Here is a 22,478-nt window from a genome sequence, read left to right on the forward strand (position 1 = left end):
ATATAAATACAATATTTTAAATTATTTATATTTTTAACAGTCAGAAATCGATTGCCGAAAGTAGTCTGATAGCCAACTTTGTACATAGCCAAGGGACAACTTGGAACATGAATTAAAATACCTAAACAAAAGATAAGTAAATTTAATTGTAGTACTTATTTAAGTAAAAGGTTCAAATTTATTTTTTCATTAGCAAGTTACAAAATATTTCTAAGAAATCATATTTTAAAATGGGTTTTTAAAAAAATTGCTCATGTTACGAATGTCTATGTTGAAGTTGATTCGGCAATAAAAGGTTGCAAAAACCAGATACTAACGTTTTGAAAACATTACCTACTTAATAGATTATTTAAGAATGTAAAACAATAAAATGATTATTACATTTTAGGATCTTAAGCACTAAAAACAAGAAAATATGTCTGCACTTCAAACAAACATTAGCAGAGCAAATGCCTGATGCCAGACGCACAGTTAAAGTGCTCTCCTCCTCGATTCTCATCCGAACGAAGGAGGTTGGCAATAAGCGCGCGGGCCATTTTCTATACGAAAAAGTGTATTTTAGTGAAGAAAAATGTCTGAATCTGCAGTTGCAACGGCCGCTTCCCCAGTGGCTGCCCCGTCAGCGCCAGTTGAGAAGAAGGTGGCCACCAAAAAGGCATCTGGATCCGCTGCCCCAAAGGTGAAAAAGGCTGCTGCCCCGCCATCGCATCCGCCAACTCAACAAATGGTGGACGCATCCATCAAGAATTTGAAGGAACGTGGCGGCTCATCGCTTTTGGCAATCAAGAAATACATCACTGCCACCTATAAATGCGATGCCCAGAAGCTTGCTCCATTCATCAAGAAATACTTGAAATCGGCCGTGGTAAATGGAAAGCTGATCCAAACAAAGGGAAAGGGGGCGTCTGGCTCATTTAAACTGTCGGCCTCCGCCAAGAAGGATCCGAAGCCGAAGCCTGCGTCTGCTGAGAAGAAGGTGAAAAGCAAGAAGGTAGCCGTCAAGAAGACCGGATCCACCGCCAAGAAAGCTGCCGCCGGAGCTGACGACAAGAAGCCCAAGGCTAAGAAGGCTGTTGCCACCAAAAAGACCGCAGAGAAGAAGAAAACCGAGAAGGCGAAGGCCAAGGATGTCAAGAAAACTGGAACCGTAAAGGCGAAGCCAGCAGCAGCGAAGGCCAAGTCGACCGCAGCGAAGGCAAAGGCGGCGAAAGCACCAAAGGCCAAGCCAGCGGCGTCTGTTAAGCCTAAAAAGGCTGTGAAGAAAGCAGCTGCTCCTGCTACTGCTAAAAAGCCGAAAGCCAAAACTACGGCGGCCAAGAAGTAAATTGTGCAAAAGTACAGTACCTGGTACCTGCTCGCAATCGCTATTTTAGATTTCGAAATCTGAAATTAGTTTAAATAAGCCCTTTTCAGGGCTACAACGTTCGTGAACAAGAGAAAGGAACTTTCAATTTAAAACTTAGTACATTTCACTTGTCCAATTATCTTGTTAGGCCGTTAGCATTTTTTTCACATAAGTGTGGCTGCATTGATTTTAGCAGCTGTACCAGAGAATCTTAAAATGCAAGTCACAGAATGTTCGTGGACTAGCATTGCAGAAATTCGTTATCAATAGATGACCATGATTTAATAACTATACTATAAAGCTCCAGAATAAGTTCTTTAGAAAAAAAAAACTCAAATTGAACTTATATCACGAATTTGATTGGCAAATGGTATATTGAAAATGAAGTTCCTTTGGTAAAATGTGTTGTGGCCCTGAAAAGGGCCGTTTTGGATCTTTCTCCCCATACGCAGCAAGAGTAAATTACTTGGAGCTGGTGTACTTGGTGACAGCCTTGGTTCCCTCACTGACGGCGTGCTTGGCCAACTCTCCGGGCAGGAGCAGGCGAACAGCCGTTTGGATCTCCCGACTGGTTATGGTCGAGCGCTTGTTGTAGTGAGCCAGACGAGACGCCTCGGCAGCAATGCGCTCGAAGATATCATTCACAAAGCTGTTCATGATGCTCATCGCCTTCGACGAAATACCGGTGTCAGGGTGGACCTGCTTCAGGACCTTGTAAATGTAGATGGCGTAGCTCTCTTTCCTCTTGCGCTTCTTCTTCTTATCGGTCTTGGTGATGTTCTTCTGGGCTTTGCCAGCCTTCTTGGCTGCCTTTCCACTAGTTTTCGGCGGCATTATTCACTTCACTTATGATTTCACAAACACAACTCACTGCTCATTATGGTGTCCAAGCGCGTTCATCTTTATACTTTTTTTCGAGCAATGTTTTCAGGTCTAAGGCACCCACCCCTAAATGAACGCGCAGGCAGACGCAAAAGTATAAATATGTGGCTACCCGGGGCTCGTCGAGCATTCGTTTTCAGTGTGTAAAGTGAACTAAGTGAAATACTCGTAAAGAAAAATGTCTGGTCGTGGAAAAGGTGGCAAAGTGAAGGGAAAGGCAAAGTCCCGCTCTAACCGTGCCGGTCTTCAGTTCCCAGTGGGCCGTATTCACCGTTTGCTCCGCAAGGGCAACTATGCCGAGCGAGTTGGGGCCGGCGCTCCAGTTTACCTGGCTGCTGTGATGGAATATCTGGCCGCTGAGGTTCTCGAATTGGCTGGCAATGCTGCTCGTGACAACAAGAAGACTAGGATTATTCCTCGTCATCTGCAGCTGGCCATCCGCAACGACGAGGAGTTGAACAAACTGCTCTCCGGCGTCACCATTGCCCAGGGTGGAGTGTTGCCCAACATCCAGGCTGTTCTGTTGCCCAAGAAGACCGAGAAGAAGGCTTAAACGTTTTAAATGCGGAGCCAATTACATACTTGTACATAAAAAACAAACCCAACCGTCCTTTTCAGGACGACCAAGTTTTTACCAAAGAAGTAAAGATTTTCCAATACGTATATCATAATATTAAAACAAGAAAATACGTTGAAATATCGATTGGGAAACAGAAGTAGGTTTTGTATATGCGTTGGTCCTATAGCACTTGGTCAGATATAAGATCTGGAATATTCTAAGAAGTTCGTCGCCAAAAAGACGCATTTCCTTTAATGCTGTATCTGCAAGCGGTACAGCTTCTACAAAACACTAACCTGAACCTCCCATTTGAAATTTCATTTTGGTTTAATGCAATATGTATATGCAGTATCAACTTTCGAGTTCCCGGTCAGTAGGCCAATGAATCAAAAAATTATTTGAATTTTTTCTCCTTCGAAAATTTGAATGGTGGTCCTGAAAAGGACCGATTGCTGAATGAAGTACAAGTAGGCCTAGTTTTTTAACCGCCGAAGCCGTATAGGGTGCGGCCTTGCCTCTTCAAGGCGTACACAACATCCATGGCTGTGACAGTCTTCCTCTTGGCGTGTTCGGTGTAGGTGACGGCATCGCGGATAACGTTCTCCAAGAACACCTTCAGGACGCCACGTGTTTCCTCGTAAATGAGTCCCGAGATGCGCTTTACACCGCCGCGACGAGCCAAACGGCGGATTGCTGGCTTAGTGATACCCTGAATGTTATCCCGCAGCACTTTGCGATGACGCTTGGCGCCTCCTTTTCCCAAGCCTTTTCCTCCTTTACCGCGACCAGTCATAACTCACTATTTTCTACTGTTAACACACTGCACGAAACGAAAGTCACTGAAGAACTAATTCCTTATTTTCGACGAACTCTTATTTATACCTAAAACCCCAGAAACACGAGCGAGTCCGAACGATATGTGCGTCCCGCTCTTCGCTCTCCGCTCTCTGTTCGACAAATGAGATGCCCTCTTCTTCCCTCTCTTTTCAATCCTCCTCGTTTTGCTATATAAGTAGGTTGCAAATGCAGCTAACGTTTATTGTGTTTTGAAACGTGAAGTGAACGTGAACAGCAGTGAACTCGAAAATGGCCCGTACCAAGCAAACCGCTCGGAAATCGACTGGTGGCAAGGCGCCACGCAAACAACTGGCTACTAAGGCCGCTCGCAAGAGCGCCCCAGCCACCGGAGGCGTGAAGAAGCCCCATCGGTATCGCCCTGGAACGGTTGCCCTGCGTGAGATCCGTCGATACCAGAAGAGTACCGAGCTCCTGATCCGCAAGCTGCCTTTCCAGCGTCTGGTGCGTGAAATCGCTCAGGACTTCAAGACTGACCTGCGATTCCAGAGCTCGGCGGTGATGGCTCTGCAGGAAGCTAGCGAGGCCTATCTGGTTGGCCTCTTTGAAGATACCAACTTGTGCGCCATTCATGCCAAGCGTGTCACCATCATGCCCAAAGACATCCAGTTGGCCCGTCGCATTCGCGGCGAGCGTGCTTAAGTGGCTGCCAATGCGCTAACATACTTTGTACAAATCGGTCCTTTTCAGGACCACAAATTTCAATCAATGAGATACTAATTTTTATCTGCAGGCTTCAACCTTAAAATAAAGAAATTAACTTTTCGTCCCGTTCCTTCGTAAGTGAAATTATTAATTGTTTGTAACTTTTAGTGATTTGATAAAATTAATAAATAGTCGGAACACGTCGTTCGATTAGGATTGGGTGGGGTTTTTAATGTGATGGAGCTGCTATGCCGCAAGGATGGTCAAGACTTTCAAGCATCAGACAAAAACTAAACAAAAATTAGCTAGGCTAATGAATCTATTTGCTTAATAAAACAAAAACAGAATAAACAAGGAAGAACGCTATAGTCGAGTACCTCGACTATCAGATACCCGTTACTCAGCTAAATAGGGATATGCAAGTAGCAAAGCGAGATTAAAATGCGCCACCTACCGGCGGTATACAGATTTAAGCGTTATGGGCGTTAGAGTGGGCGTGGCAAATTTTTTTTTGGACCAATCGATAGGTATTGACAAGACCAATACATTTCAGTTAAATTTGTTTATCTAGCATGAAAATTGTGGGCGTCACAGGTTTTCGCGGTTTGTGGGCGGTAAAGTGGGCCTGGAAAACTTTTTTTTGGACCAATCGATAGGTATTGATGAGAACAATACATTTCAGTTAAAATTTTTTATCTAGCATGAAAATTGTGGGCGACACAGGTTTTCGCGGTTTGTGGGCGTTAAAGTGGGCGTGGCAAACTTTTTTTTGGGTCAATCGATAGGTATTGATGAGAACAATACATTTCAGTTAAAATTTTCTATCTAGCATCAAAACTGTATGAGCCACAGTTTTGGGCGGTTTGTGGGCGTTAGAGTGGGCGTGGCACTCTACTGAAACAAACTTGCGCTGCGCAGGAATCTCAGGAATCTGCGTGCCTAATCCCAGTATTGTAACTCTCATAGATTCCGAGATCTCAGCGTTCATACGGACAGACGGACAGACGGACAGACGGACAGACGGACAGACGGACAGACGGACAGACGGACAGACGGACATGGCTAGATCGACTCGGCTAGTGATCCTGATCAAGAATATATATACTTTATGGGGTCGGAAACGCTTCCTTCTGCCTGTTACATACTTTCCGACGAATCTAGTATACCCTTTTACTCTACGAGTAACGGGTATAAAAATAAATTTTTTACATTGTCTTTTTAATGCTAAGTGCAACCTCCACGATATTTATATATATGGGTCACAAAATAAACTGTTAATAGGTATATATATTCCAGAAATTATATATCGTATTTTGTAATATCAGATTTATTTAATAGAATAGATTCAATTTGACTGTTGTACTTTTAATTTTATCACGTTTTTGAAAAAATTTCATTACTAATGTCGGCATGTTTTTAGAACGAGAGGGTTTTGTGGGACTACCACGATCAACATTAGACATTTAAGCACCAACAAAAAATCGAAAAACTTTTAAACGCTATCTGAAAATAAATCATATGCGTTAATGAATGCATAATGTTTTATAAAAAACAAGAAAAATATTATTAAGTATACTTTTTACATTTTTTTCTTAAATATTAACTCGAGTGCGGCCTCAATGGGATTCATATATGAAACACAAATTAGCAAAATTTGTAAAAACTGTTTATAAACATGCATCCAAAGCTGGATTGTCTTAAGCAAAGACATGATATATCTAAGAAAACATCATATAAATACAATATTTTAAATTATTTATATTTTTAACAGTCAGAAATCGATTGCCGAAAGTAGTCTGATAGCCAACTTTGTACATAGCCAAGGGACAACTTGGAACATGAATTAAAATACCTAAACTAAAGATAAGTAAATTTAATTGTAGTACTTATTTAAGTAAAAGGTTCAAATTTATTTTTTCATTGGCAAGTTACAAAATATTTCTAAGAAATCATATTTTAAAATGGGTTTTTAAAAAAATTGCTCATGTTACGAATGTCTATGTTGAAGTTGATTCGGCAATAAAAGGTTGCAAAAACCAGATACTAACGTTTTGAAAACATTACCTACTTAATAGATTATTTAAGAATGTAAAACAATAAAATGATTATTACATTTTAGGATCTTAAGCACTAAAAACAAGAAAATATGTCTGCACTTCAAACAAACATTAGCAGAGCAAATGCCTGATGCCAGACGCACAGTTAAAGTGCTCTCCTCCTCGATTCTCATCCGAACGAAGGAGGTTGGCAATAAGCGCGCGGGCCATTTTCTATACGAAAAAGTGTATTTTAGTGAAGAAAAATGTCTGAATCTGCAGTTGCAACGGCCGCTTCCCCAGTGGCTGCCCCGTCAGCGCCAGTTGAGAAGAAGGTGGCCACCAAAAAGGCATCTGGATCCGCTGCCCCAAAGGTGAAAAAGGCTGCTGCCCCGCCATCGCATCCGCCAACTCAACAAATGGTGGACGCATCCATCAAGAATTTGAAGGAACGTGGCGGCTCATCGCTTTTGGCAATCAAGAAATACATCACTGCCACCTATAAATGCGATGCCCAGAAGCTTGCTCCATTCATCAAGAAATACTTGAAATCGGCCGTGGTAAATGGAAAGCTGATCCAAACAAAGGGAAAGGGGGCGTCTGGCTCATTTAAACTGTCGGCCTCCGCCAAGAAGGATCCGAAGCCGAAGCCTGCGTCTGCTGAGAAGAAGGTGAAAAGCAAGAAGGTAGCCGTCAAGAAGACCGGATCCACCGCCAAGAAAGCTGCCGCCGGAGCTGACGACAAGAAGCCCAAGGCTAAGAAGGCTGTTGCCACCAAAAAGACCGCAGAGAAGAAGAAAACCGAGAAGGCGAAGGCCAAGGATGTCAAGAAAACTGGAACCGTAAAGGCGAAGCCAGCAGCAGCGAAGGCCAAGTCGACCGCAGCGAAGGCAAAGGCGGCGAAAGCACCAAAGGCCAAGCCAGCGGCGTCTGTTAAGCCTAAAAAGGCTGTGAAGAAAGCAGCTGCTCCTGCTACTGCTAAAAAGCCGAAAGCCAAAACTACGGCGGCCAAGAAGTAAATTGTGCAAAAGTACAGTACCTGGTACCTGCTCGCAATCGCTATTTTAGATTTCGAAATCTGAAATTAGTTTAAATAAGCCCTTTTCAGGGCTACAACGTTCGTGAACAAGAGAAATGAACTTTCAATTTAAAACCTAGTACATTTCACTTGTCCAATTATCTTGTTAGGCCGTTAGCATTTTTTTCACATAAGTGTGGCTGCATTGATTTTAGCAGCTGTACCAGAGAATCTTAAAATGCAAGTCACAGAATGTTCGTGGACTAGCATTGCAGAAATTCGTTATCAATAGATGACCATGATTTAATAACTATACTATAAAGCTCCAGAATAAGTTCTTTAGAAAAAAAAAACTCAAATTGAACTTATATCGCGAATTTGATTGGCAAATGGTATATTGAAAATGAAGTTCCTTTGGTAAAATGTGTTGTGGCCCTGAAAAGGGCCGTTTTGGATCTTTCTCCCCATACGCAGCAAGAGTAAATTACTTGGAGCTGGTGTACTTGGTGACAGCCTTGGTTCCCTCACTGACGGCGTGCTTGGCCAACTCTCCGGGCAGGAGCAGGCGAACAGCCGTTTGGATCTCCCGACTGGTTATGGTCGAGCGCTTGTTGTAGTGAGCCAGACGAGACGCCTCTGCAGCAATGCGCTCGAAGATATCATTCACAAAGCTGTTCATGATGCTCATCGCCCTCGACGAAATACCGGTGTCAGGGTGGACCTGCTTCAGGACCTTGTAAATGTAGATGGCGTAGCTCTCCTTCCTCTTGCGCTTCTTCTTCTTATCGGTCTTGGTGATGTTCTTATGGGCTTTGCCAGCCTTCTTGGCTGCCTTTCCACTAGTTTTCGGCGGCATTATTCACTTCACTTATGATTTCACAAACACAACTCACTGATCATAATGGTGTCCAAGCGCGTTCATCTTTATACTTTTTTTCGAGCAATGTTTTCAGGTCTAAGGCACCCACCCCTAAATGAACGCGCAGGCAGACGCAAAAGTATAAATATGTGGCTACCCGGGGCTCGTCGAGCATTCGTTTTCAGTGTGTAAAGTGAACTAAGTGAAATACTCGTAAAGAAAAATGTCTGGTCGTGGAAAAGGTGGCAAAGTGAAGGGAAAGGCAAAGTCCCGCTCTAACCGTGCCGGTCTTCAGTTCCCAGTGGGCCGTATTCACCGTTTGCTCCGCAAGGGCAACTATGCCGAGCGAGTTGGGGCCGGCGCTCCAGTTTACCTGGCTGCTGTGATGGAATATCTGGCCGCTGAGGTTCTCGAATTGGCTGGCAATGCTGCTCGTGACAACAAGAAGACTAGGATTATTCCTCGTCATCTGCAGCTGGCCATCCGCAACGACGAGGAGTTGAACAAACTGCTCTCCGGCGTCACCATTGCCCAGGGTGGAGTGTTGCCCAACATCCAGGCTGTTCTGTTGCCCAAGAAGACCGAGAAGAAGGCTTAAACGTTTTAAATGCGGAGCCAATTACATACTTGTACATAAAAAACAAACCCAACCGTCCTTTTCAGGACGACCAAGTTTTTACCAAAGAAGTAAAGATTTTCCAATACGTATATCATATTATTAAAACAAGAAAATACGTTGAAATATCGATTGGGAAACAGAAGTAGGTTTTGTATATGCGTTGGTCCTATAGCACTTGGTCAGATATAAGATCTGGAATATTCTAAGAAGTTCGTCGCCAAAAAGACGCATTTCCTTTAATGCTGTATCTGCAAGCGGTACAGCTTCTACAAAACACTAACCTGAACCTCCCATTTGAAATTTCATTTTGGTTTAATGCAATATGTATATGCAGTATCAACTTTCGAGTTCCCGGTCAGTAGGCCAATGAATCAAAAAATTATTTGAATTTTTTCTCCTTCGAAAATTTGAATGGTGGTCCTGAAAAGGACCGATTGCTGAATGAAGTACAAGTAGGCCTAGTTTTTTAACCGCCGAAGCCGTATAGGGTGCGGCCTTGCCTCTTCAAGGCGTACACAACATCCATGGCTGTGACAGTCTTCCTCTTGGCGTGTTCGGTGTAGGTGACGGCATCGCGGATAACGTTCTCCAAGAACACCTTCAGGACGCCACGTGTTTCCTCGTAAATGAGTCCCGAGATGCGCTTTACACCGCCGCGACGAGCCAAACGGCGGATTGCTGGCTTAGTGATACCCTGAATGTTATCCCGCAGCACTTTGCGATGACGCTTGGCGCCTCCTTTTCCCAAGCCTTTTCCTCCTTTACCGCGACCAGTCATAACTCACTATTTTCTACTGTTAACACACTGCACGAAACGAAAGTCACTGAAGAACTAATTCCTTATTTTCGACGAACTCTTATTTATACCTAAAACCCCAGAAACACGAGCGAGTCCGAACGATATGTGCGTCCCGCTCTTCGCTCTCCGCTCTCTGTTCGACAAATGAGATGCCCTCTTCTTCCCTCTCTTTTCAATCCTCCTCGTTTTGCTATATAAGTAGGTTGCAAATGCAGCTAACGTTTATTGTGTTTTGAAACGTGAACAGCAGTGAACTCGAAAATGGCCCGTACCAAGCAAACCGCTCGGAAATCGACTGGTGGCAAGGCGCCACGCAAACAACTGGCTACTAAGGCCGCTCGCAAGAGCGCCCCAGCCACCGGAGGCGTGAAGAAGCCCCATCGGTATCGCCCTGGAACGGTTGCCCTGCGTGAGATCCGTCGATACCAGAAGAGTACCGAGCTCCTGATCCGCAAGCTGCCTTTCCAGCGTCTGGTGCGTGAAATCGCTCAGGACTTCAAGACTGACCTGCGATTCCAGAGCTCGGCGGTGATGGCTCTGCAGGAAGCTAGCGAGGCCTATCTGGTTGGCCTCTTTGAAGATACCAACTTGTGCGCCATTCATGCCAAGCGTGTCACCATCATGCCCAAAGACATCCAGTTGGCCCGTCGCATTCGCGGCGAGCGTGCTTAAGTGGCTGCCAATGCGCTAACATACTTTGTACAAATCGGTCCTTTTCAGGACCACAAATTTCAATCAATGAGATACTAATTTTTATCTGCAGGCTTCAACCTTAAAATAAAGAAATTAACTTTTCGTCCCGTTCCTTCGTAAGTGAAATTATTAATTGTTTGTAACTTTTAGTGATTTGATAAAATTAATAAATAGTCGGAACACGTCGTTCGATTAGGATTGGGTGGGGTTTTTAATGTGATGGAGCTGCTATGCCGCAAGGATGGTCAAGACTTTCAAGCATCAGACAAAAACTAAACAAAAATTAGCTAGGCTAATGAATCTATTTGCTTAATAAAACAAAAACAGAATAAAAAATAAATTTTTTACATTGTCTTTTTAATGCTAAGTGCAACCTCCACGATATTTATATATATGGGTCACAAAATAAACTGTTAATAGGTATATATATTCCAGAAATTATATATCGTATTTTGTAATATCAGATTTATTTAATAGAATAGATTCAATTTGACTGTTGTACTTTTAATTTTATCACGTTTTTGAAAAAATTTCATTACTAATGTCGGCATGTTTTTAGAACGAGAGGGTTTTGTGGGACTACCACGATCAACATTAGACATTTAAGCACCAACAAAAAATCGAAAAACTTTTAAACGCTATCTGAAAATAAATCATATGCGTTAATGAATGCATAATGTTTTATAAAAAACAAGAAAAATATTATTAAGTATGTTGGGGCGGTGCGGCTTGATTGATGAAATAATTGAAGCCCCAAGATTGAGTGGTACGCAGAAAAATACGCGGGTACTTTTGGGTTTTTACGCGACGTGCGTAGGTGTTTATTAGTACACTTTGAAACAAGAACTGCTTAAGCCTAACTTAACTTAAGCGCTCCAGAGCAGAGCGGAGACTTAGGGGAGAGATGGAGAGGGAGAGCGGACGGCAGTGCGAGCGCGCGAGATATAGAAATCTGGATAAAACTGCCGCTCGACACTGCCTCCTGAAATTAAACGCCCTTTTGGCGTGAACATTCTCCCCCCCCTTGCGAGGACACCCGTAGCAAGAACCTCAGGACAGTAGGCTCAGGAATATGTTGGAAGTGTAGATCGGTCGTCCGTATGTAGGAGAGTGTGGTGGGCCTTTCCACACTTGTGGCAGTGATGACCACTGCGGCAGGAGTCCTTGGAATGATTGTGAGCCAAGCAATTGGAGCAGTACTTCTGGATATGTACTTCCTGAAGCCGATTCTGGGGGCTTAGCCGTAGAAAGTGGTGGCACTTCCGTAGAGGATGGATCTTTTGGCAGACTCGGCATTGGTAGGATTTAATACCTCGAGTACGTCTGCCATCCAAGGCGGGGTATGGAACCCAATATTCGGATGGAGTATTCTTAGGAGGAACTTTTTGTACGGAAACTTGCGTTGAATAGGACGAAATGATGTGTGGAACTGAGGCGGATACTGGCCTTGGAGGGTCGGATGGAATCGTCGGAGTAGTAGGACCGCGTTTTCGATGCAGCAATGTGTGATGCCGATCTTGGCAAGTGAGACAGTTGTGAGCGCTTGTGCAATCCCGGAACTGATGGCTACTTGCAAAGCAATTGGAGCACAACTGCTTCCTTTGGATATAGGCTAAGCGATCTTCTACCGTCATCTGTAGGAAGCGTGGACATATACGCACGGGGTGGTTCTTCTTCGAACACAGATCGCAGCCTTTGGTTATCGGAACTAACCTTGTGTTGAAGGAATTTATTTTTGGAAATTCTGCCTCTCGATTTGTGTCTTTGGACTGGACGTGGTGGAAATTGGAAGATCGGAAGCTACCGACGGCCTCAAGAGTTAGATGGCGCTCCGTCAAATATGCATCAAGCTCAAGCCACGTAGGAATTTCGGCATTATTTTGGATGGATTGCTCCCATAATGAGAGAGTGAGCTTTGGTAGTTTTGTCGAGCACATATAAACCAGGATAGGGTCCCAATTCTCAATATTAACACCGGAAAATTTTAAGGAAGTTAAGCAACCTTGAAAAGTGCGTTGAAGTTCCTTTAAGGCTGCTCCCGACTCCTGTGCTATGGATTGCACATTGAAAAGTGTTTTCAGGTGACTGTTCACCTGCAATCGCTTATTTTCGAAACGCTCCGTTAGGTTATTCCAGGCTGAGCGAAAGCCATCATTGGTGAGTGGGGATCTCGAAACTATGGAGTGAGCTTCGCCACTTGTTTTTGAGTTTAAATGGAATAATTTTTCAACGGGCGTTAGACTCGGATTGTCTATGTATATTGCCGTGAAAAGGTCCCGGAAAGTCGGCCAGCGAAGATAATCGCCAGAGAAAACCTCTGTGTCGATAGGAGGGAGCCGACAGCCATAAGACGTGGAATTTTGGGACGGAGTTACTGGAGCTTGAGGTATTTGGGAGGAGCCCTTTTGGATTTGTTCCATCAGCTGCGCGGCAAATATTTCGTAAGTGGAGTACGATTGGTAATACTTGGACTTAAGTATGGATTTTGTGTCTGCGGCGCTCTCGCCTGCAGCTATAATGCAGTCGGAGCATATGTCGTATGCTGCCTTTACCGTTTGCCACAAGGAATTGAGGTGATCGCGACGGATTTCATAGGCGGATAACGTTGGGGTAGGAGCACCTGGAGCGTTCACAGTGGCCTCAAAGTGAATCAGACAGTCAGCTGTGGCCATAAATCGGGTTAAAGCGGATTTTACTGATGTTGCCATGACGTTAAATAATTTCGAATTTTAATTCAGATGTAAGGAAACGGATTGGAATCAAATTGGAATTTAGGAACCAATTAAGATTGTAAATATATACGGTCACACTGTAGGATAGGCAGAGTCAATAAATATTTATTGTATCGGATTGTCGGACTTATGTAAAGAATTACGGACTTTAATATTGTATGTTTGGAAGGAACATTTATTGTGAGCTCTTGACCCACTGTGCACTGGCGATATACGTATGTATGTACACTGTACATATGTATATATGTGGGGTGCGAATAGCGGAATATCGTTGCGGGAATTGGAAAGACTTCGCTTATGTTTGTATGTCGGTGCGTTTGTTTGTCACCTGCACAACTAAATTGCAAACGATTTGCTGGAGTAAATTTGTGGATATTGTCACTTTGTTTTTAATTTTAGAAATAGTTTAGCCGTATTTGTAGGTCGAGAAAAGTAGTTGGAGTGGACTGTATCAGATTGTTTTTGTAAATATACACATGCAGCTGGAACACAGTAAAAAATAAAGAGTGCAAATCTTAAGGGAAAATTTTATGACCGGGAATTTTTTACTGCGGCTGAGTTATATTTTACACACGATTGGAATTGAAAATATATTTGACAAATATTTTCGTTGAATAGTAGCACTGAAATATTTACTGGAATTGTTTCAAGTGTGCAACTGTGGGCAAAGGAAAACTGGAATATTGTCGGGCACAAGTAACGGAATTGGAATACATATATTAAATGCCGTTGCGTCGGATTAATCTCTTTTGGATTTAGACAATATATCATACAGAAAGTTAGTCGAAATAGGGTTCGAAAAACTGGCTGTATGACCGGCAATTATAGTAAGCGGAACTTATCTGGAGTGTTTCAAGCCTGCTGGGACAAAATCAAAGGAAACTCCAGGAGAGGAAAGTCCAAAGATTTTGAAATCCTGCTCGAACTGGACCAAAATGTTGGGGCGGTGCGGCTTGATTGATGAAATAATTGAAGCCCCAAGATTGAGTGGTACGCAGAAAAATACGCGGGTACTTTTGGGTTTTTACGCGACGTGCGTAGGTGTTTATTAGTACACTTTGAAACAAGAACTGCTTAAGCCTAACTTAACTTAAGCGCTCCAGAGCAGAGCGGAGACTTAGGGGAGAGATGGAGAGGGAGAGCGGACGGCAGTGCGAGCGCGCGAGATATAGAAATCTGGATAAAACTGCCGCTCGACACTGCCTCCTGAAATTAAACGCCCTTTTGGCGTGAACAAAGTATACTTTTTACATTTTTTTCTTAAATATTAACTCGAGTGCGGCCTCAATGGGATTCATATATGAAACACAAATTAGCAAAATTTGTAAAAACTGTTTATAAACATGCATCCAAAGCTGGATTGTCTTAAGCAAAGACATGATATATCTAAGAAAACATCATATAAATACAATATTTTAAATTATTTATATTTTTAACAGTCAGAAGTCGATTGCCGAAAGTAGTCTGATAGCCAACTTTGTACATAGCCAAGGGACAACTTGGAACATGAATTAAAATACCTAAACTAAAGATAAGTAAATTTAATTGTAGTACTTATTTAAGTAAAAGGTTCAAATTTATTTTTTCATTAGCAAGTTACAAAATATTTCTAAGAAATCATATTTTAAAATGGGTTTTTAAAAAAATTGCTCATGTTACGAATGTCTATGTTGAAGTTGATTCGGCAATAAAAGGTTGCAAAAACCAGATACTAACGTTTTGAAAACATTACCTACTTAATAGATTATTTAAGAATGTAAAACAATAAAATGATTATTACATTTTAGGATCTTAAGCACTAAAAACAAGAAAATATGTCTGCACTTCAAACAAACATTAGCAGAGCAAATGCCTGATGCCAGACGCACAGTTAAAGTGCTCTCCTCCTCGATTCTCATCCGAACGAAGGAGGTTGGCAATAAGCGCGCGGGCCATTTTCTATACGAAAAAGTGTATTTTAGTGAAGAAAAATGTCTGAATCTGCAGTTGCAACGGCCGCTTCCCCAGTGGCTGCCCCGTCAGCGCCAGTTGAGAAGAAGGTGGCCACCAAAAAGGCATCTGGATCCGCTGCCCCAAAGGTGAAAAAGGCTGCTGCCCCGCCATCGCATCCGCCAACTCAACAAATGGTGGACGCATCCATCAAGAATTTGAAGGAACGTGGCGGCTCATCGCTTTTGGCAATCAAGAAATACATCACTGCCACCTATAAATGCGATGCCCAGAAGCTTGCTCCATTCATCAAGAAATACTTGAAATCGGCCGTGGTAAATGGAAAGCTGATCCAAACAAAGGGAAAGGGGGCGTCTGGCTCATTTAAACTGTCGGCCTCCGCCAAGAAGGATCCGAAGCCGAAGCCTGCGTCTGCTGAGAAGAAGGTGAAAAGCAAGAAGGTAGCCGTCAAGAAGACCGGATCCACCGCCAAGAAAGCTGCCGCCGGAGCTGACGACAAGAAGCCCAAGGCTAAGAAGGCTGTTGCCACCAAAAAGACCGCAGAGAAGAAGAAAACCGAGAAGGCGAAGGCCAAGGATGTCAAGAAAACTGGAACCGTAAAGGCGAAGCCAGCAGCAGCGAAGGCCAAGTCGACCGCAGCGAAGGCAAAGGCGGCGAAAGCACCAAAGGCCAAGCCAGCGGCGTCTGTTAAGCCTAAAAAGGCTGTGAAGAAAGCAGCTGCTCCTGCTACTGCTAAAAAGCCGAAAGCCAAAACTACGGCGGCCAAGAAGTAAATTGTGCAAAAGTACAGTACCTGGTACCTGCTCGCAATCGCTATTTTAGATTTCGAAATCTGAAATTAGTTTAAATAAGCCCTTTTCAGGGCTACAACGTTCGTGAACAAGAGAAAGGAACTTTCAATTTAAAACTTAGTACATTTCACTTGTCCAATTATCTTGTTAGGCCGTTAGCATTTTTTTCACATAAGTGTGGCTGCATTGATTTTAGCAGCTGTACCAGAGAATCTTAAAATGCAAGTCACAGAATGTTCGTGGACTAGCATTGCAGAAATTCGTTATCAATAGATGACCATGATTTAATAACTATACTATAAAGCTCCAGAATAAGTTCTTTAGAAAAAAAAAACTCAAATTGAACTTATATCACGAATTTGATTGGCAAATGGTATATTGAAAATGAAGTTCCTTTGGTAAAATGTGTTGTGGCCCTGAAAAGGGCCGTTTTGGATCTTTCTCCCCATACGCAGCAAGAGTAAATTACTTGGAGCTGGTGTACTTGGTGACAGCCTTGGTTCCCTCACTGACGGCGTGCTTGGCCAACTCTCCGGGCAGGAGCAGGCGAACAGCCGTTTGGATCTCCCGACTGGTTATGGTCGAGCGCTTGTTGTAGTGAGCCAGACGAGACGCCTCGGCAGCAATGCGCTCGAAGATATCATTCACAAAGCTGTTCATGATGCTCATCGCCTTCGACGAAATACCGGTGTCAGGGTGGACCTGCTTCAGGACCTTGTAAATGTAGATGGCGTAGCTCTCTTTCCTCTTGCGCTTCTTCTTCTTATCGGTCTTGGTGATGTTCTTCTGGGCTTTGCCAGCCTTCTTGGCTGCCTTTCCACTAGTTTTCGGCGGCATTATTCACTTCACTTATGATTTCACAAACACAACTCACTGATCATAATGGTGCCCAAGCGCGTTCATCTTTATACTTTTTTTCGAGCAATGTTTTCAGGTCTAAGGCACCCACCCCTAAATGAACGCGCAGGCAGACGCAAAAGTATAAATATGTGGCTACCCGGGGCTCGTCGAGCATTCGTTTTCAGTGTGTAAAGTGAACTAAGTGAAATACTCGTAAAGAAAAATGTCTGGTCGTGGAAAAGGTGGCAAAGTGAAGGGAAAGGCAAAGTCCCGCTCTAACCGTGCCGGTCTTCAGTTCCCAGTGGGCCGTATTCACCGTTTGCTCCGCAAGGGCAACTATGCCGAGCGAGTTGGGGCCGGCGCTCCAGTTTACCTGGCTGCTGTGATGGAATATCTGGCCGCTGAGGTTCTCGAATTGGCTGGCAATGCTGCTCGTGACAACAAGAAGACTAGGATTATTCCTCGTCATCTGCAGCTGGCCATCCGCAACGACGAGGAGTTGAACAAACTGCTCTCCGGCGTCACCATTGCCCAGGGTGGAGTGTTGCCCAACATCCAGGCTGTTCTGTTGCCCAAGAAGACCGAGAAGAAGGCTTAAACGTTTTAAATGCGGAGCCAATTACATACTTGTACATAAAAAACAAACCCAACCGTCCTTTTCAGGACGACCAAGTTTTTACCAAAGAAGTAAAGATTTTCCAATACGTATATCATATTATTAAAACAAGAAAATACGTTGAAATATCGATTGGGAAACAGAAGTAGGTTTTGTATATGCGTTGGTCCTATAGCACTTGGTCAGATATAAGATCTGGAATATTCTAAGAAGTTCGTCGCCAAAAAGACGCATTTCCTTTAATGCTGTATCTGCAAGCGGTACAGCTTCTACAAAACACTAACCTGAACCTCCCATTTGAAATTTCATTTTGGTTTAATGCAATATGTATATGCAGTATCAACTTTCGAGTTCCCGGTCAGTAGGCCAATGAATCAAAAAATTATTTGAATTTTTTCTCCTTCGAAAATTTGAATGGTGGTCCTGAAAAGGACCGATTGCTGAATGAAGTACAAGCTGTACTAGTTTTTTAACCGCCGAAGCCGTATAGGGTGCGGCCTTGCCTCTTCAAGGCGTACACAACATCCATGGCTGTGACAGTCTTCCTCTTGGCGTGTTCGGTGTAGGTGACGGCATCGCGGATAACGTTCTCCAAGAACACCTTCAGGACGCCACGTGTTTCCTCGTAAATGAGTCCCGAGATGCGCTTTACACCGCCGCGACGAGCCAAACGGCGGATTGCTGGCTTAGTGATACCCTGAATGTTATCCCGCAGCACTTTGCGATGACGCTTGGCGCCTCCTTTTCCCAAGCCTTTTCCTCCTTTACCGCGACCAGTCATAACTCACTATTTTCTACTGTTAACACACTGCACGAAACGAAAGTCACTGAAGAACTAATTCCTTATTTTCGACGAACTCTTATTTATACCTAAAACCCCAGAAACACGAGCGAGTCCGAACGATATGTGCGTCCCGCTCTTCGCTCTCCGCTCTCTGTTCGACAAATGAGATGCCCTCTTCTTCCCTCTCTTTTCAATCCTCCTCGTTTTGCTATATAAGTAGGTTGCAAATGCAGCTAACGTTTATTGTGTTTTGAAACGTGAAGTGAACGTGAACAGCAGTGAACTCGAAAATGGCCCGTACCAAGCAAACCGCTCGGAAATCGACTGGTGGCAAGGCGCCACGCAAACAACTGGCTACTAAGGCCGCTCGCAAGAGCGCCCCAGCCACCGGAGGCGTGAAGAAGCCCCATCGGTATCGCCCTGGAACGGTTGCCCTGCGTGAGATCCGTCGATACCAGAAAAGTACCGAGCTCCTGATCCGCAAGCTGCCTTTCCAGCGTCTGGTGCGTGAAATCGCTCAGGACTTCAAGACTGACCTGCGATTCCAGAGCTCGGCGGTGATGGCTCTGCAGGAAGCTAGCGAGGCCTATCTGGTTGGCCTCTTTGAAGATACCAACTTGTGCGCCATTCATGCCAAGCGTGTCACCATCATGCCCAAAGACATCCAGTTGGCCCGTCGCATTCGCGGCGAGCGTGCTTAAGTGGCTGCCAATGCGCTAACATACTTTGTACAAATCGGTCCTTTTCAGGACCACAAATTTCAATCAATGAGATACTAATTTTTATCTGCAGGCTTCAACCTTAAAATAAAGAAATTAACTTTTCGTCCCGTTCCTTCGTAAGTGAAATTATTAATTGTTTGTAACTTTTAGTGATTTGATAAAATTAATAAATAGTCGGAACACGTCGTTCGATTAGGATTGGGTGGGGTTTTTAATGTGATGGAGCTGCTATGCCGCAAGGATGGTCAAGACTTTCAAGCATCAGACAAAAACTAAACAAAAATTAGCTAGGCTAATGAATCTATTTGCTTAATAAAACAAAAACAGAATAAAAAATAAATTTTTTACATTGTCTTTTTAATGCTAAGTGCAACCTCCACGATATTTATATATATGGGTCACAAAATAAACTGTTAATAGGTATATATATTCCAGAAATTATATATCGTATTTTGTAATATCAGATTTATTTAATAGAATAGATTCAATTTGACTGTTGTACTTTTAATTTTATCACGTTTTTGAAAAAATTTCATTACTAATGTCGGCATGTTTTTAGAACGAGAGGGTTTTGTGGGACTACCACGATCAACATTAGACATTTAAGCACCAACAAAAAATCGAAAAACTTTTAAACGCTATCTGAAAATAAATCATATGCGTTAATGAATGCATAATGTTTTATAAAAAACAAGAAAAATATTATTAAGTATACTTTTTACATTTTTTTCTTAAATATTAACTCGAGTGCGGCCTCAATGGGATTCATATATGAAACACAAATTAGCAAAATTTGTAAAAACTGTTTATAAACATGCATCCAAAGCTGGATTGTCTTAAGCAAAGACATGATATATCTAAGAAAACATCATATAAATACAATATTTTAAATTATTTATATTTTTAACAGTCAGAAATCGATTGCCGAAAGTTGTCTGATAGCCAACTTTGTACATAGCCAAGGGACAACTTGGAACATGAATTAAAATACCTAAACAAAAGATAAGTAAATTTAATTGTAGTACTTATTTAAGTAAAAGGTTCAAATTTATTTTTTCATTAGCAAGTTACAAAATATTTCTAAGAAATCATATTTTAAAATGGGTTTTTAAAAAAATTGCTCATGTTACGAATGTCTATGTTGAAGTTGATTCGGCAATAAAAGGTTGCAAAAACCAGATACTAACGTTTTGAAAACATTACCTACTTAATAGATTATTTAAGAATGTAAAACAATAAAATGATTATTACATTTTAGGATCTTAAGCACTAAAAACAAGAAAATATGTCTGCACTTCAAACAAACATTAGCAGAGCAAATGCCTGATGCCAGACGCACAGTTAAAGTGCTCTCCTCCTCGATTCTCATCCGAACGAAGGAGGTTGGCAATAAGCGCGCGGGCCATTTTCTATACGAAAAAGTGTATTTTAGTGAAGAAAAATGTCTGAATCTGCAGTTGCAACGGCCGCTTCCCCAGTGGCTGCCCCGTCAGCGCCAGTTGAGAAGAAGGTGGCCACCAAAAAGGCATCTGGATCCGCTGCCCCAAAGGTGAAAAAGGCTGCTGCCCCGCCATCGCATCCGCCAACTCAACAAATGGTGGACGCATCCATCAAGAATTTGAAGGAACGTGGCGGCTCATCGCTTTTGGCAATCAAGAAATACATCACTGCCACCTATAAATGCGATGCCCAGAAGCTTGCTCCATTCATCAAGAAATACTTGAAATCGGCCGTGGTAAATGGAAAGCTGATCCAAACAAAGGGAAAGGGGGCGTCTGGCTCATTTAAACTGTCGGCCTCCGCCAAGAAGGATCCGAAGCCGAAGCCTGCGTCTGCTGAGAAGAAGGTGAAAAGCAAGAAGGTAGCCGTCAAGAAGACCGGATCCACCGCCAAGAAAGCTGCCGCCGGAGCTGACGACAAGAAGCCCAAGGCTAAGAAGGCTGTTGCCACCAAAAAGACCGCAGAGAAGAAGAAAACCGAGAAGGCGAAGGCCAAGGATGTCAAGAAAACTGGAACCGTAAAGGCGAAGCCAGCAGCAGCGAAGGCCAAGTCGACCGCAGCGAAGGCAAAGGCGGCGAAAGCACCAAAGGCCAAGCCAGCGGCGTCTGTTAAGCCTAAAAAGGCTGTGAAGAAAGCAGCTGCTCCTGCTACTGCTAAAAAGCCGAAAGCCAAAACTACGGCGGCCAAGAAGTAAATTGTGCAAAAGTACAGTACCTGGTACCTGCTCGCAATCGCTATTTTAGATTTCGAAATCTGAAATTAGTTTAAATAAGCCCTTTTTAGGGCTACAACGTTCGTGAACAAGAGAAAGGAACTTTCAATTTAAAACTTAGTACATTTCACTTGTCCAATTATCTTGTTAGGCCGTTAGCATTTTTTTCACATAAGTGTGGCTGCATTGATTTTAGCAGCTGTACCAGAGAATCTTAAAATGCAAGTCACAGAATGTTCGTGGACTAGCATTGCAGAAATTCGTTATCAATAGATGACCATGATTTAATAACTATACTATAAAGCTCCAGAATAAGTTCTTTAGAAAAAAAAAACTCAAATTGAACTTATATCACGAATTTGATTGGCAAATGGTATATTGAAAATGAAGTTCCTTCGGTAAAATGTGTTGTGGCCCTGAAAAGGGCCGTTTTGGATCTTTCTCCCCATACGCAGCAAGAGTAAATTACTTGGAGCTGGTGTACTTGGTGACAGCCTTGGTTCCCTCACTGACGGCGTGCTTGGCCAACTCTCCGGGCAGGAGCAGGCGAACAGCCGTTTGGATCTCCCGACTGGTTATGGTCGAGCGCTTGTTGTAGTGAGCCAGACGAGACGCCTCTGCAGCAATGCGCTCGAAGATATCATTCACAAAGCTGTTCATGATGCTCATCGCCTTCGACGAAATACCGGTGTCAGGGTGGACCTGCTTCAGGACCTTGTAAATGTAGATGGCGTAGCTCTCTTTCCTCTTGCGCTTCTTCTTCTTATCGGTCTTGGTGATGTTCTTCTGGGCTTTGCCAGCCTTCTTGGCTGCCTTTCCACTAGTTTTCGGCGGCATTATTCACTTCACTTATGATTTCACAAACACAACTCACTGATCATAATGGTGTCCAAGCGCGTTCATCTTTATACTTTTTTTCGAGCAATGTTTTCAGGTCCAAGGCACCAACCCCTAAATGAACGCGCAGGCAGACGCAAAAGTATAAATATGTGGCTACCCGGGGCTCGTCGAGCATTCGTTTTCAGTGTGTAAAGTGAACTAAGTGAAATACTCGTAAAGAAAAATGTCTGGTCGTGGAAAAGGTGGCAAAGTGAAGGGAAAGGCAAAGTCCCGCTCTAACCGTGCCGGTCTTCAGTTCCCAGTGGGCCGTATTCACCGTTTGCTCCGCAAGGGCAACTATGCCGAGCGAGTTGGGGCCGGCGCTCCAGTTTACCTGGCTGCTGTGATGGAATATCTGGCCGCTGAGGTTCTCGAATTGGCTGGCAATGCTGCTCGTGACAACAAGAAGACTAGGATTATTCCTCGTCATCTGCAGCTGGCCATCCGCAACGACGAGGAGTTGAACAAACTGCTCTCCGGCGTCACCATTGCCCAGGGTGGAGTGTTGCCCAACATCCAGGCTGTTCTGTTGCCCAAGAAGACCGAGAAGAAGGCTTAAACGTTTTAAATGCGGAGCCAATTACATACTTGTACATAAAAAACAAACCCAACCGTCCTTTTCAGGACGACCAAGTTTTTACC

At 43.4% G+C, this 22,478-nt stretch overlaps 18 protein-coding genes across 18 annotated transcripts; 11 read left to right on the top strand and 7 right to left on the bottom strand.

Moving 5' to 3' along the window:
• Positions 1 to 571: 571 nt before the first annotated feature.
• On the top strand, positions 572 to 1,324 carry LOC139352266 (histone H1-like). Its single transcript, XM_070994345.1, has one exon. It carries the CDS (start codon positions 572 to 574, stop codon positions 1,322 to 1,324), a length of 753 nt encoding a protein of 250 aa, XP_070850446.1.
• A 451-nt stretch (positions 1,325 to 1,775) lies between these two features.
• On the bottom strand, positions 1,776 to 2,206 carry LOC139352438 (histone H2B). The gene has a single exon (XM_070994545.1). The coding sequence runs from the start codon at positions 2,177 to 2,179 to the stop codon at positions 1,808 to 1,810; it is 372 nt and encodes a 123-aa protein (XP_070850646.1). The 5' UTR covers positions 2,180 to 2,206; the 3' UTR covers positions 1,776 to 1,807.
• Positions 2,207 to 2,405: 199 nt separating this feature from the next.
• Positions 2,406 to 2,780, top strand: LOC139352267 (histone H2A). The gene has a single exon (XM_070994346.1). It carries the CDS (start codon positions 2,406 to 2,408, stop codon positions 2,778 to 2,780), a length of 375 nt encoding a protein of 124 aa, XP_070850447.1.
• A 487-nt stretch (positions 2,781 to 3,267) lies between these two features.
• Positions 3,268 to 3,579, bottom strand: LOC139352268 (histone H4). Its single transcript, XM_070994347.1, has one exon. It carries the CDS (start codon positions 3,577 to 3,579, stop codon positions 3,268 to 3,270), a length of 312 nt encoding a protein of 103 aa, XP_070850448.1.
• Positions 3,580 to 3,872: 293 nt separating this feature from the next.
• LOC139352269 (histone H3) lies at positions 3,873 to 4,283 on the top strand. The gene has a single exon (XM_070994348.1). It carries the CDS (start codon positions 3,873 to 3,875, stop codon positions 4,281 to 4,283), a length of 411 nt encoding a protein of 136 aa, XP_070850449.1.
• A 2,305-nt stretch (positions 4,284 to 6,588) lies between these two features.
• Positions 6,589 to 7,341, top strand: LOC139352270 (histone H1-like). Its single transcript, XM_070994349.1, has one exon. It carries the CDS (start codon positions 6,589 to 6,591, stop codon positions 7,339 to 7,341), a length of 753 nt encoding a protein of 250 aa, XP_070850450.1.
• A 483-nt stretch (positions 7,342 to 7,824) lies between these two features.
• On the bottom strand, positions 7,825 to 8,196 carry LOC139352271 (histone H2B-like). Its single transcript, XM_070994350.1, has one exon. It carries the CDS (start codon positions 8,194 to 8,196, stop codon positions 7,825 to 7,827), a length of 372 nt encoding a protein of 123 aa, XP_070850451.1.
• A 226-nt stretch (positions 8,197 to 8,422) lies between these two features.
• LOC139352272 (histone H2A) lies at positions 8,423 to 8,797 on the top strand. The gene has a single exon (XM_070994351.1). The coding sequence runs from the start codon at positions 8,423 to 8,425 to the stop codon at positions 8,795 to 8,797; it is 375 nt and encodes a 124-aa protein (XP_070850452.1).
• A 487-nt stretch (positions 8,798 to 9,284) lies between these two features.
• LOC139352273 (histone H4) lies at positions 9,285 to 9,596 on the bottom strand. The gene has a single exon (XM_070994352.1). The coding sequence runs from the start codon at positions 9,594 to 9,596 to the stop codon at positions 9,285 to 9,287; it is 312 nt and encodes a 103-aa protein (XP_070850453.1).
• A 282-nt stretch (positions 9,597 to 9,878) lies between these two features.
• LOC139352274 (histone H3) lies at positions 9,879 to 10,289 on the top strand. Its single transcript, XM_070994353.1, has one exon. The coding sequence runs from the start codon at positions 9,879 to 9,881 to the stop codon at positions 10,287 to 10,289; it is 411 nt and encodes a 136-aa protein (XP_070850454.1).
• Positions 10,290 to 15,012: 4,723 nt separating this feature from the next.
• LOC139352275 (histone H1-like) lies at positions 15,013 to 15,765 on the top strand. Its single transcript, XM_070994354.1, has one exon. The coding sequence runs from the start codon at positions 15,013 to 15,015 to the stop codon at positions 15,763 to 15,765; it is 753 nt and encodes a 250-aa protein (XP_070850455.1).
• Positions 15,766 to 16,216: 451 nt separating this feature from the next.
• LOC139352439 (histone H2B) lies at positions 16,217 to 16,757 on the bottom strand. The gene has a single exon (XM_070994546.1). The coding sequence runs from the start codon at positions 16,618 to 16,620 to the stop codon at positions 16,249 to 16,251; it is 372 nt and encodes a 123-aa protein (XP_070850647.1). The 5' UTR covers positions 16,621 to 16,757; the 3' UTR covers positions 16,217 to 16,248.
• An 89-nt stretch (positions 16,758 to 16,846) lies between these two features.
• Positions 16,847 to 17,221, top strand: LOC139352276 (histone H2A). Its single transcript, XM_070994355.1, has one exon. The coding sequence runs from the start codon at positions 16,847 to 16,849 to the stop codon at positions 17,219 to 17,221; it is 375 nt and encodes a 124-aa protein (XP_070850456.1).
• A 487-nt stretch (positions 17,222 to 17,708) lies between these two features.
• On the bottom strand, positions 17,709 to 18,020 carry LOC139352277 (histone H4). Its single transcript, XM_070994356.1, has one exon. It carries the CDS (start codon positions 18,018 to 18,020, stop codon positions 17,709 to 17,711), a length of 312 nt encoding a protein of 103 aa, XP_070850457.1.
• A 293-nt stretch (positions 18,021 to 18,313) lies between these two features.
• LOC139352278 (histone H3) lies at positions 18,314 to 18,724 on the top strand. Its single transcript, XM_070994357.1, has one exon. It carries the CDS (start codon positions 18,314 to 18,316, stop codon positions 18,722 to 18,724), a length of 411 nt encoding a protein of 136 aa, XP_070850458.1.
• Positions 18,725 to 20,186: 1,462 nt separating this feature from the next.
• Positions 20,187 to 20,939, top strand: LOC139352279 (histone H1-like). Its single transcript, XM_070994358.1, has one exon. It carries the CDS (start codon positions 20,187 to 20,189, stop codon positions 20,937 to 20,939), a length of 753 nt encoding a protein of 250 aa, XP_070850459.1.
• A 451-nt stretch (positions 20,940 to 21,390) lies between these two features.
• On the bottom strand, positions 21,391 to 21,821 carry LOC139352440 (histone H2B). Its single transcript, XM_070994547.1, has one exon. It carries the CDS (start codon positions 21,792 to 21,794, stop codon positions 21,423 to 21,425), a length of 372 nt encoding a protein of 123 aa, XP_070850648.1. The 5' UTR covers positions 21,795 to 21,821; the 3' UTR covers positions 21,391 to 21,422.
• Positions 21,822 to 22,020: 199 nt separating this feature from the next.
• Positions 22,021 to 22,395, top strand: LOC139352280 (histone H2A). Its single transcript, XM_070994359.1, has one exon. It carries the CDS (start codon positions 22,021 to 22,023, stop codon positions 22,393 to 22,395), a length of 375 nt encoding a protein of 124 aa, XP_070850460.1.
• Positions 22,396 to 22,478: the final 83 nt, after the last annotated feature.

The sequence above is a fragment of the Drosophila suzukii genome, chromosome 2L (genome assembly GCF_043229965.1).
Source record: "Drosophila suzukii chromosome 2L, CBGP_Dsuzu_IsoJpt1.0, whole genome shotgun sequence".
Lineage (NCBI taxonomy): Eukaryota > Metazoa > Arthropoda > Insecta > Diptera > Drosophilidae > Drosophila > Drosophila suzukii.

Excerpts from the sequence above, each read along its gene's own strand:
- LOC139352275 (XM_070994354.1), top strand. The coding sequence starts at position 15,013 with ATGTCTGAATCTGCAGTTGCAACGGCCGCTTCCCCAGTGGCTGCCCCG.
- LOC139352280 (XM_070994359.1), top strand. The coding sequence starts at position 22,021 with ATGTCTGGTCGTGGAAAAGGTGGCAAAGTGAAGGGAAAGGCAAAGTCC.
- LOC139352268 (XM_070994347.1), bottom strand. The coding sequence starts at position 3,579 with ATGACTGGTCGCGGTAAAGGAGGAAAAGGCTTGGGAAAAGGAGGCGCC.
- LOC139352267 (XM_070994346.1), top strand. The coding sequence starts at position 2,406 with ATGTCTGGTCGTGGAAAAGGTGGCAAAGTGAAGGGAAAGGCAAAGTCC.
- LOC139352440 (XM_070994547.1), bottom strand. The coding sequence starts at position 21,794 with ATGCCGCCGAAAACTAGTGGAAAGGCAGCCAAGAAGGCTGGCAAAGCC.
- LOC139352270 (XM_070994349.1), top strand. The coding sequence starts at position 6,589 with ATGTCTGAATCTGCAGTTGCAACGGCCGCTTCCCCAGTGGCTGCCCCG.
- LOC139352273 (XM_070994352.1), bottom strand. The coding sequence starts at position 9,596 with ATGACTGGTCGCGGTAAAGGAGGAAAAGGCTTGGGAAAAGGAGGCGCC.
- LOC139352274 (XM_070994353.1), top strand. The coding sequence starts at position 9,879 with ATGGCCCGTACCAAGCAAACCGCTCGGAAATCGACTGGTGGCAAGGCG.
- LOC139352266 (XM_070994345.1), top strand. The coding sequence starts at position 572 with ATGTCTGAATCTGCAGTTGCAACGGCCGCTTCCCCAGTGGCTGCCCCG.
- LOC139352439 (XM_070994546.1), bottom strand. The coding sequence starts at position 16,620 with ATGCCGCCGAAAACTAGTGGAAAGGCAGCCAAGAAGGCTGGCAAAGCC.
- LOC139352279 (XM_070994358.1), top strand. The coding sequence starts at position 20,187 with ATGTCTGAATCTGCAGTTGCAACGGCCGCTTCCCCAGTGGCTGCCCCG.
- LOC139352272 (XM_070994351.1), top strand. The coding sequence starts at position 8,423 with ATGTCTGGTCGTGGAAAAGGTGGCAAAGTGAAGGGAAAGGCAAAGTCC.
- LOC139352438 (XM_070994545.1), bottom strand. The coding sequence starts at position 2,179 with ATGCCGCCGAAAACTAGTGGAAAGGCAGCCAAGAAGGCTGGCAAAGCC.
- LOC139352277 (XM_070994356.1), bottom strand. The coding sequence starts at position 18,020 with ATGACTGGTCGCGGTAAAGGAGGAAAAGGCTTGGGAAAAGGAGGCGCC.
- LOC139352276 (XM_070994355.1), top strand. The coding sequence starts at position 16,847 with ATGTCTGGTCGTGGAAAAGGTGGCAAAGTGAAGGGAAAGGCAAAGTCC.
- LOC139352278 (XM_070994357.1), top strand. The coding sequence starts at position 18,314 with ATGGCCCGTACCAAGCAAACCGCTCGGAAATCGACTGGTGGCAAGGCG.
- LOC139352269 (XM_070994348.1), top strand. The coding sequence starts at position 3,873 with ATGGCCCGTACCAAGCAAACCGCTCGGAAATCGACTGGTGGCAAGGCG.
- LOC139352271 (XM_070994350.1), bottom strand. The coding sequence starts at position 8,196 with ATGCCGCCGAAAACTAGTGGAAAGGCAGCCAAGAAGGCTGGCAAAGCC.